General features: G+C 41.2%; 1 protein-coding gene across 4 annotated transcripts in view; it reads right to left on the bottom strand.

The window, feature by feature from the left end:
* The window catches only part of Sorcs1 (sortilin related VPS10 domain containing receptor 1), a 506327-nt gene that overhangs the window by 33326 nt on the left and 460798 nt on the right, over positions 1-12203 (bottom strand). For all 4 annotated transcript variants that reach the window (XM_005352454.2, XM_005352456.3, XM_005352453.3 and 1 more), the window contains exons 22-23: positions 9005-9117; positions 2355-2486 (exon numbers count right to left, since the gene is read on the bottom strand). In XM_005352454.2, coding sequence (XP_005352511.1) covers positions 2355-2486; positions 9005-9117 — 245 coding nt within the window. The remainder of the gene's footprint in view (positions 1-2354; positions 2487-9004; positions 9118-12203) is intronic.

The following is a 12203-nucleotide window of genomic DNA, read 5'->3' on the forward strand; positions in this document are numbered from 1 at the left end:
TTACAATACAATTATAATATTTCCTCTTTTTCTTTACTTCCTGTAAACTCTCATATAACTCTCTTAGTCTGTTCTGAAATTGTGGTCTCTTCTTTTATTGTCATATACTTATGTTTATGTCATATACTTATACATATATGTTCCAAAATATGACCTACTCAGTCTATATATTATTATTTATATGTAATGTTTTCAGGTCTGAGCACTTGATTTTGAATAACCAGTTGGTGTGCTCTTCCCATAATATCATTTAAGGAGTTGAAAGACCACAAGTACGAGCTCCCCCTTTCTTTCCAGCATGACATCATAGCCTCCTTAGAGCATCATGGTCTCTTCTCCTTCCAGGAGTGACAGATCCACATCTCTCAACGTAGAGGACTCAGAGAGAAGCAAGGATGAAAGGGCCAGACTTGAGCAGTTGGTCTTGGGATAGCATGATGTGCTTTTCTTGATGAGGCCTCCGAGAGCAAGAGAGCCTTTTCACACTCTCTGGAGACCTGAATACAAGACTGGTAAAGCTCTCCCAGACAGAGGGCACTTGATTAACCTAGCAGTGGCATCCTGATAGAGGGGTCAAGTGCTTCTCACTGCTAAGAATTCGCTATTTATTTCACAGGCAAGATAGTTCAATGGCATTTCTGTTCCCTGGGGAGTGCTTTCAGAAGTGGCTCAGGGAAGAGAGCCAGGGACACTTCATTGGGGGGTTTCCCTCCCACTCTTCAGGATCCACTGGATAGGATCCACGCTCTTATTCTACAGGGCCTTCTGTACAATTTCTAAAAGGAAGGGACCAGAGCATGAAGGGTACGGCTAAGATCAGCAGCATTCCTGAGTCAGCTCTCACAGAATGGACTCTATTTTGCTGCTTGTATCTTTTGTAACTGTCTTAGAAGTCTGCTTCTTTTATTACAATGGAAGTGTTTTAGCACCCCCAATGCTCTTTCCTCCTTCACATCCTTCTATGAAGAACCTCATCCTCTGATTTCACATTTATTAATAGTTAGGGATGGGCTACTCACACCCTCTGATCCACAAAGGAGCAAGAACAGCAGAAATTGTAGCGGTGCTACTCTATCTAGATGACAGCAAGAGTTAAGAGGTGCCCGTTCGTTTGACCTACACTTGACCCGTAACAACATGGACTGCTGGTGGTGCTACTGGAGGGAAGACACAATCTTTAGAGCAGGATCAGCTGAAGCTGACTCAACAGAAGCCAGGATTGCATAGCCATCCTTGCTTTCTGTGCACTGGCTCTATTCTCGCAGCAGTTTCTATGTGGTCACAAGAAAAGGAGGAGAGACGAAATACTTTGATGATACTCTGGTTTGGTTCTGAACTGTATCCCTGGACCTTTAAATTAAATGAGTCTGTAAGCTCACTCCTTCCACTTCCTCCGTTATATAAGTGACGGAGAAAAGCATCAACAGATCTTAACTAGAATGAAAAGTACAGGTTATCGGTGGGCAACCTATTTTGAGGAGTCTCAATACACAGCCTGGCCTTCCTTGTAAGGTAATTTTATCAATGCACTTTTCAATCAGGAAAATAATATTCTCCATAAATAAAACACTAATTTCTCATGGGTTTTATTGGATACTGGATTTACTTTGATTACAGTCTGGGATAGGCTAAAATATAATCAATTTCCTTAATCAATGTTTTGACCTCTAGCTTGGTATATTGCTTTTCACTGAAATAGTTGAAGTACCTTTTTTACTATAAACCCTCATAACTGGAAATGATACTAGCTACTTTGTCATGATATAGTCTTCCATTTTCTTACTGTCCTTGTTTGATTCTCCACTTTGTGAAAGTCAATTCATTAATCATTTCACTTCCCCACTATCAACATTATTTCTCCCAAAAATGTCCTTCAGTATCCCAGTGTATTTAATAAACTGAAGAACTTAGTTTTCTTATTTCCAAATTGTTTTCTATCATAAAACAGCCATAAAAGTAATCAGTAAAAGTAATTACTGAACATTTATTATATTGGCCAGGTGCTTTCTTGTATTTTTTCTTTAATCAACACAAATACCTATGGGATTGCTGTGACTTTTGCTAAATTATAAATACTAATTTATTGTCCTTAATTTCTTAATATCCATGAATATCAGAGACAAAACTACAAAACTGGCTCTATACCTGTGATTTCTTCACCAAAATGTAGACTTCCCTAAATCAGTACCAAATTCTAAGTGGCATGGCCTTCAAAGAAGTCACCTGCTCTCAGATCTCTGATTAAATTGTCCACTGATGCTAAGGTTAAAACGCAGACTCCAAGAGTCCTGTGAGAGCTATTGGGGTGGGAGATGATGCAGGGAGATGTTGGAAAGGTCTTCTGGGCAACTCACCTGCTCCAGGTCCTCTGTTGACCTTTTGTTTTCTCTGTTTGCATCTTGGTAGGGCAAAACAAAGAGTTCAGCAGCAGTGGGTAAGCCAGGTAACACCGCCACCAGGATATGCTGGCTGGGAATCCCTGTGGCCTGTGGGAGAGACAGAGACTGGGTGAGTCTTATGGACAATGATGATAGAGACATGGTGATTAGACAGAAGCCATACTGGAATGTGAGGAGTGGTGACTCAGGAACAGAGACACGGGTATTGCGGACAGTAGAGGACTGGATGGGCATCATCGGGTCGTCAGTTAGGCTCAAAGCCAGAAGTTAGATTCAGGCTCTACTCCACATTCACCACAGGGACTGTTTTATTAGTCATTTAGGCCTATATGTATATTTCCTTAAGTAGAATTTTTTTTCATTTTTTTATTGATTTTCTTGAGCTATACATTTTTCTCTGCTCCCTTCCCTGCCTTTCCTCTCTCCTTCAACCCTCTCCCAAGATGCCCATGCTCCTAATTTACTCAGGAGATCTTGTCATTTTCTACTTCCCATGTAGATTAGATCCATGTATGTGTCTCTTTTAGGGTCCTCATTGTTGTCTAGGTTCTCTATGTTTGTGGGTTTTAGGCTGGCTTTCTCTATGTTTAAAACCCACTTATGAGTGAGTACATTTGATAATTATCTCTCTGGGTCTGGGTAACCTTACTCAATATGATGCTTTCTAGATCCATCCATTTGCCTGCAAATTTCAAGATGCCATTATTTTTCTCTGCTGTGTAGTACTCCATTGTTTAAATGTATTACATTTTTCTTATCCATTCTTATGATGAAGGGCATTTAGGTTGTTTCCAGGTTCTGGCTATGACAAAAAAAAAAGTTGCTATGAATATAGTTGAGCTCATGTCGTTGTGGTATGATTGAGCATCCTTTGGGTATATACCCAAAAGTGGTATTCCTGGGTCTTGAGGAAGGTTGCTTCCTAATTTTCTGAGAAATCGCCATATCGATATCCAAATGGCTGTACCAGCTTGCACTCTCATTAGCAATGAAGGAGTGTTCCTTCTTGGAGTAACTCTAACCAAACAAGTGAAAGACTTGTATGACAAGAACTTTAAATCTTTTAATCTTTCTTGAAAAAAGAAATTAAAGAACACACCAGAGAGTGGAAAGATCTCCCATGCTCTTGAGTAGGTATAATTAACATAGTAAAAATGGCAATCTTACCAAAAGCAATCTATAGACTCAATGCAATGCCCATCAAAATTCTTTACAGACCTCGAAAGAATGGTACTCAACTTCATATGGAAAAGCAAAAAAACAGGATAGCCAATTTTATTGTACAGCAATCCTGTACAATAAAAGAACTTCTGGAAGCATCATAATCCCTGACTTCAAACTTTACTACAGAGCTACAGTACTGAAAACAACCTGGTGTTTGCATAAAAACACCAGGACCAATGGAACCAAATCGAAGACCTGAATATTAATCTACACACGTATGAACACCTGATTTTTGACAAAGAAGGAAAAAATATAAAATGAAAAAAAGAAAGCATATTTAACAAATGGTGCTAGCATAACAAGTAATGCTGACTTGCTAACCTACGACTCTCAGTACATGAAGCACTTCTGCTGGAATTCAAATACTTAAAGGGGATGGAATTGATCAACATATATTACATACCTATATGAAATAAAATGTCCCATTATATATAATTAATACATACTCATAGAAATTAAAATAAAGATAAAAAGTTCAAATAGCATTGAGAAGCTTATTTATTGTTTAATTATTTGGTCTCATACTGATAGCCTAGGGTTCACTCTGAGCCCATTCCCAAGATGGCTCTAGAATTAACTTTTCCCCTTGTGGCCACTCAAAATACTATGTTTATTTCACTAAGATTTTAATAGTTCTATTAAAACCAAAAAAAAAAGTATTTCGTATTATCACTCCCATGTCTTCCTTTTGCATTTCTTTGACCCAAAGTAGGCTTTTGTCCAGTTATGTTAGTTTGGGACCATCACCCTTTCTCCTCCGAGATATACCCTCCTCTTTTTCTCCTGCTACATGTGAGAATTTTACTTGTTGCCCTCTGCACGAATGATCCTTTCATTCCTGCATGTGGGTGTCCATCTACTGTTGATATCTCAAGTCGTCTGTTCAGGTCACCACCGTAGAGTTTGGCAATGGTATCCTCACCTCAAAGAGGCAGGTTACTCTGTTCTCATTTACCCCTACTATAGCCCAACTCCAGCCATGTTCGCCTGTCTAACGTGCTTGCAATCCGTCCCATTGCTACTAAATCAAGTGCTCAAGGAGGTGTATGCTTCTATTCTCCCTTTTCAAATGGATTACCCAGAGCTCACAATGGCTTTTCTTGCTCCAGCCAAATGCAATTCTGAACAATTTCTCCATGTTTAGCATTTCCTGTAGGTATATTTGTGCATGCCAACAATGCTTCTTAGAATGTCTTATGTATTTTGCTGGGATGTTTCTACATATTTCCTATAAGCCATCGAAAGGGCTATGCATTTTAGTACATTTTTTCATGATTTCCAACTGTAGTGTTATTTCTTAACTGTTTTTTTCCAAATTAGCAGTAAATCCAAGACATTAGTATATTTTGATCTGCCTAGAAGTTGTACTTATGCTGAGAAACTTATATGCAGCTCCTCACCATAAGGCCTTGAAGCACGAGTATGCCCTACTATTCATATTGTGTGTGTGTGTGTGTGTGTGTATGTGTGTGTGTGTGTGAAGATATACTACAGGCTGGGGTCCTCTGGAAGTTGACTCAATGGCTCTAGCATGCTGAAGAAATCTCCTCTCTATTTCCTATGAGAATGGAGAAAATGGAGCAGGAGTGGGCAGCAAGACCTGGGCTGTCATGAAGACCCAATGGGAGTCTCAAGGGGTCCCAGAAGCAGACTTCAGAGATGTCTTAAAATGAGTGAGAAATTACTCTATAGAGTCATATTTACTTGACATGATCTACTCTAAAGAGTATTAGAATAAGGCATCCCTCAGTACCACCCCAGCTAAGACAAGTCTCCCTGAATAGGAATCTAGGTATCTGGGACCCAGGGCAGACAGAAACTGCAGCAATGTCAAAAAGTGGCTCAAAGTCACCTGGAAAGGGTTTGGTAACACTGTGAGCTTTGATCTAACTGTGAGGTATAAAAATATAACCTATCTTCTGTGATTCCTTTATCCTGATGCCACAATATAACTCTGGTTAGAGCTGACACCACACTGTTATATAGGCCTACAAAGTTTGAAACTCTGAGAATAAGTTCAAAGCATGTTCATTATATGCAAAAAAAGAAAAGATCTACTGATAGAAATTCATTTAAAGATACCATTATGCTATGTCCATATCAAAAGCCAATTTGGTGAAGAAACAATAACCACTTTTATATGGAGCTTTGTCACATAGCAACAGGATAAATTGTAAACAAGATAACTCAAGCTGTCCTTGTTGGAGGAGCACAATTAAGGAGGTCCCTTAGGACTTTATGAAGTAGCCAAGTGTAATTACTGTTCTCAAGGATGAGGGAAATAACTGGGACAAGAGAATGGATCAGCGGCCTCTTGGGGAAACTGAACAGCATTAATTATCCCTTATCTTTAGATCAATACCACCCTGTCCTGAGGGATGTTGATCCAACACAGTTGTTCTACATCCAGTTGGCTACATGCAGCAGACTGGAAATATTAATGAGCGGTGTTTCTAGACTACTGGGAAGCTGGTTGCAAGGTAGATGTTCAGTTTCTGATCCCTAGAAAATGGGTATGAACAGAAATCAGCCTCCGAAATCTCAACATTGCTGAGCTAATGCCTTGTTGATGAACTCCTGGGGGTGATCCCAGTTTCCAGGGAAGCAAGGTGCTTAGAAGATCAGAGATGTTAGAATCTGGGAAAGAGTTCATTGAAGGGGATAACCAATCTTGCTTGGACAGCAGAGGAAAGAAATCAGTTGTGGTACTGGTGACAGGCAACTCCAAGGACAGTAATCCTAATTTCTGTTGGGCCAGTGGTCTAGCACTGAGCAATGCAAACACAGGTGAGATGACAGTTACTTAGAGGTAACACAGTTTCCCTTTCTCCACCCAAATAGTCCCTTTATTCTGTTTGCTATTGTAAAAAGACTAGTGTACATTAGCACTGCATAGACTTAAGGATCTACCTCTGAGGGTCTGGCTTCAAACGCTGACTTTTTAATTACATGGCCTTTGCTTCCTTGATGAAGTTCTTTACCCAAAGTAGAAATGAAAAGAAAATAAATATCAGCTTAATTTTGCTACTAAATATAGCTAAATAATATGAAACATCAAGAAAACCGAAGTATTTTTAGTGTTAAATATTTACAAGTAAAGCACAGGTAAGAAGGTAAATGCTAACAGGCAGCATATGTGATTGCCTTCCTAATCAGAGGTTATCTGAGTGTCTTACTGCATCCTTCTTTTCCATCAAGCTCCAGCAAGGATTGGGAGCAGAAAAGTGTTGGGACTAATGAGTCCTAGAACCTTCTAATTAAAGTTACTAGAAGCTGTGCCTAGCATAGAGGATCAGAGGATGGGATTTTCACCTGTTGTCCATTGACTGCAGTGCATTTAAGCCTACAGGGTGCTAATAAAGAGGGGCTTGGGTATCAGTGTTAAAAGGTCTGCGTGTTGGTCTGTCTCTGTGTGTGTGTTCTCAACCTTCAGCCCCTTACCCAAAGCTTGCCAATTGGAGTCTAGCGCATAGAGCACAGACCAGGGGCCACGGTGCGTGGCAGAAAAGTACCGGCTTTTTGGGACCCTAGTCTATTTGGATGCACAGCTTCCTAGGCCTGGATGTAGAGGGGAGGGCCTTGAACTTCCCACAAGGCAGGGCTCCCTGCCCTCTCTTAAGGAGGCAGGGGGAGAAAGGAGGAGGAGTGGGGGAGCGGGAGGGGAATGGCAGGAGGGGAGGAAGTGTAAATTTTTTAATGGAAAAATAAAAATAAAACAAATGATCTATTGGTATTTCCTATTGTGCAAAGAGCACAAGATGGTGGATCTTGATTGTCAACTTAACTACAGCTGCAATTAACTAAAACCCAGGCATCTGGGTGTTGCTTTGATCTGCTGCTTGGTCCCACTGAACTTCACTTTGGGTGTTTGCGTGAGTAGGCATGGGGTCAATGGCACAGACTCAGTGGCCAGGCAGGATGCAGCAAGCTCAGGTTATTTTAGCCTTAAACTCCCTCCACCCGTCCTAGGGGAGGAGAAGCAGCGGCGCTAGGAGCAGGGTCTCTCATGGCGGCCATTGTTCAGGTTGTCTGCCTCTCGGCACAGGAGCTGTTGCTGGGTCTCTCGGCAGACTTAGGCTGGCTCAATCTGGGGAAGTTACAGACTGCATTCTCAGATACCAGTTTAGTCTTGTTCAGGCCAGCAAGGGCCTCTTGTTTCCCAGGCCCTTTGTGCCTAGGCAAATAACCCCCCATGGCTGGATACAGCTGTAAGGATTTTTCTTCATTGAATCATTTGAGATGGGAAGAACCACTCTAAATTTGATCATTTTAAATTGGGAATATCTTCACCAGTGTTAGAACCTAGTTCTTTGGGATTCCAAGGTATTTTGAAGACCAGGTAAAACACTCAGTCTCATGGACTGAACGACTATCAGATTTGGGGCTTTACTGTTGGGAGACAACCATTGTCAGACTAGCTGGACCACAGCCAACAAGCCACACCTCCCCCCCAAAAAACCATTTTAAATTTATTCATTCTATCAGTTTTGTATATCTAGCAATCATACTTCTTCTGATTTCTCATGTTTGGACACTACATTGACCAACCCATGCCTTGCTAAGGAAGATGAAGCAGATAGGGGGAAAAGTGTTTAAGAAAGATGTCTCCTTCAGTCTTTAGGAACCCTGTGCCCTCTAAGGAATAATCCACATCATCTTGCTACTCTTCCAGAAAGCTTAGGGGGATTCGAGGCTGGTTACATGGTAAGATCCCAGACATGAGAAACAGGACATTCAATTCAATTATGGAGTTTTGTCACCTATTTATTTGTGAGAGTCTGGGGAGTTATCTCAGAGGCTTTTTGTACAAAATGAGGGCACTGATCAGCTTCTCTTGGGAAGGAAAAGAAATCTTTGAAAAGAATTGAGACACGGACATATGGGTAGGTGTCCTGTACTACGTGCTCTTAGAATTAAGACACTGTCATATGGATAGGTGTCCTGTACCATGTGCTCTTAGAGCTGTGTGGTGACAGATAAGGATCTGGAGCTTGGGTTTCTTTTATTAATTATACCCACTCTTGAAGACACTTAGACAGTATTCTCCTTGGTTATGCTCAGCCATTGAGTTTTCATTTACCAATGAAAAACTTACCCAAGCCTGAACTCAGCTGCATGCATAACTGTCACAGACATTCATGTTCTTCTTGAAGAAGTAGCTTCATAGGGGCAAAGGCCATACGTTTCTGAGGGCTGCACTGACCCAATAATAAAGACAGGCATGCATATGTGGATCACAAATATTAAGATACCAAACTGACATCTCCTCTGGGCTCCAGCTCTGTCTTCTCCATCCTTTGCAAAGGTTCCATTCTCCATGAAGCCATTCAAGGAAAGAGAAGGACTATGTTTGACGGAGAGAAGGGAATACTCATACTCACTTCCACCAGAGACTTTTTGATGACTCGGCTGATGTCCCTCCTCCACTCGGGGATGTCAGGGTTGTAGTCATCCAAGTTTGGAGAAAAGGCCAAGCGAAGAGACCGGAATTCCTCTGTGGATATAACAGTAAGTCCATTACTACAAGTTAAATAGCTCCACAAAGCAGCCAAAACATTGTGTTTCCTACAAAGTCTTAAACACTCAACATATTTACCCTTCTAGAAGGCAAAGTCACTATCCTCTCTCTGTTATCTCTCTAATTGTAACTTTGCTAAACTGAAGCCATAGACTCTGGCCCATACCTAGCTCAGTAGCCGTTGCCCATTATCCCCAGCTCTAGGCTTTGATATCCTGGACCTTAAATGAGCCAAGGTTCCTGGATACATGGCAATGTCACGATGCCAGAACATATTCATACCCTGTTCCTCTAACAGGAATGCCATTTATTCCAGTTCTTACCTACAAAAATATTCTACAGCTATTGAAAGTTTTTCTTAACAGACCATTCATCTTCACCATTGATGCTTTAATTTCATTTTTTAAATGATACTACTATATTGAGCATATGCTTCTATCATTTTATGAGGGTATAATAATTAAGGTATTAATACTTAAATTTATTTAAATACTTATTATATTTTTAGGAGAGGGGTTGCTCATAAGTTTTATAGAATGGCATTTCATGCCATTCCTAACATCAGGGATATTTTTATTTTCATTCCTCTGTAGACCCTGAGTTAGTCTTGATCCTCCAGGAAGTGGGATGGTGATTCAGCTGACAATGATATTTCTAGAGGGATTTTCTGGGAGGAAACTAAAGGGGCTCCTAGGAGGAATGGAGAATATTTAGACAAAGGAATGCAGGACAAGAGTCAGCTGGGAGAGGAAGCCCTGTGTTCCAAGAAAGGGTCAACTTGAGCACTCTGTGACACTGTGTCATTAGCTGGCATATGCCCCAAGAAAGTGACACTAAGTCCTCAGGCTGGTGTGAGCTTCAGAACACAGAGTCGGGGTGTGTTTTTATGCCTTCAACACCCCTACCTCAGTGTTGGGCACACAGAACATGCAGAATACAGTACTGTCTCCCTGCATCTGCTAGTTGCTCCACACTACACTTAGGATAAATGCATTTTCTTATCACAGTCTTTAATCCCAGTACACATAGTGTAACCTACCTCTGCTACCTTGTGTCGTGCAGGGCTTCCCTGCCTGTGCACCTTGTACTGCTGGGCTACGTCCCATGGCTTCTGCACCATGCCATCCTCTTTCCACAGCAGATGCTTCAACTTGCCACACATACCAGCATGCCTGACTTCCCTCAACCTCGCATTAGAGAGGCTTTCTCACCACCAAACAGAGAACATCCTCCTCTCCACTAACTGACTCCATCATTTGATAGTTCTTGCCTTCTTTATATTCAATGGTATTGTGTGTGTGTGTGTGTGTGTGTGTGTGTGTGTGTTGTGTATGTGTTGTGTGTGTGGTCAATGGGGACAGAGATCTTGTGCTTTTGACCTTGGGACTGTACTTAGCAACTGTAGGCTTTTAAAGATCACGCATGGACCATGTAAATTGTGGATGTGTATTCAATGTGAAAGTGATTCCATTTCCATGCGGGTTTTGTTATTATTCATTTACTTATTTGACAATCAGTTCTTGTTTCAAGCATGTACTTGTGCTTCAGTGGGGGCTAAGGGGCTTCAGTGATGCCAATTACACCTCTAGGAAGCATAAAAGCCCACTTGTGCATCTCCTAACCAAGCTAACGAGCTATCAGACACACGCTTTGAAAACTCTTACATAAGAAAATGTGTATTTATGAGAGTGGCTTTGTTCCAAAGATATGGTTTTCAAAGTTTGACTATTTTGTGAGTCACTGGCCACCCGTGTGAACATCCCTGATTCATTTCTGGTGGAGAATAATTACAAGAATATAAATGTGCAGTGTGATAAATGGCAGCATTAAAGAGCCGCCCACTGAGTTCTAACTTTACTCCGACGGCAGAGGTTGATGTCATTCGCACTTTCTCCTTACCGCTCATCACAGGGCAGTGACTTCATCTATCTATAAAGAAAGCTGTCTAGCCTAGTGGAAGGACACAAACGGTGCAGCCTCCTCATTATCACTTAACGCAGGAACCAGCATGAAGTGAAGATAGAATGGCTTAGAAATGTGCTTCCTAAGAATTCAAATACATGAAGAAGGACTGGAAAAAAATAAAATGCCAATTAAGTGGCATTATTTGAAGCTGTTACAGTAGATCAATTCAATACATTTGCCATCTGTAAAGGCAGACCTGTGCCCAAGAATGTTTGGGGAGAAAGAACACAAGTTAGAGGACCTTCCTTTCAGTCTGTTTGGTGGCCTTGGGCAGACCAGTCTTCCCCAATCATGTCTCAATAGCTTGCCTCCTACCGTTAATCACAATGATCCCTACTTTCCCTCTATTTTGCTAAGTTCTATGCAGATATCTCTAGGTGCACCTGCTGGCCTCTCTTAGGGTATTCAATCTAGAAAACTTGCAGCTGTCGACTCTATTTCTGTCAATTTACAAGCTAAATCCTGACTAATTTAGGAGCATATTTCCCTAGGACCATGGGGGAGATAATTTTTTGAAATATAGCCATAACCAAAAAAGACAGAGCTGTCCTCTTCCCACCTTTGCAGGAAGGTAGAGACTAAATTCCCTAAGTGACAGTAGTTGCTTCAGATGGTTTAATCACACTAATGACCCCATATACTTCCTAAGGCTCTCCAATACACTTCTGCCAGCTAACCCGGGATTGAAAAACAAAACAAAACACTATTCCTTGTTTTCAGTTAAGTACAAGGCTTCCTGTCTAACTCTGGTCAGTATAATGTTTATTTAAGAAGTCACAACACATTAAAAGTTTCAAATTACTGGGCATATGCTATGGCTCAGTGAGATAACACTTGCACACAAGTATACCACTAACGTTCAGTACTAGTACTTCCCTAACAAACTCACAAACAAATAAATTTTAAGAAAGCATTTCAAGTCTCTTCCCAACCCTAAGATGGGTCCAAGGCGAGGTCCCCAGTTAGTTCCTGGGGCAGCTGAGGATAGGGAACCTGAAATGATCCTGTCCTATAGCCATACTGATGAATATTTTGCATATCACCATAGAACCTTCATCTGGCGATGGACCCACACTGGAACACTGGACTGAGCTCCC

This window comes from Microtus ochrogaster, chromosome 8 (assembly GCF_000317375.1).
Source record: "Microtus ochrogaster isolate Prairie Vole_2 chromosome 8, MicOch1.0, whole genome shotgun sequence".
Classification (NCBI taxonomy): Eukaryota; Metazoa; Chordata; class Mammalia; order Rodentia; family Cricetidae; genus Microtus; species Microtus ochrogaster.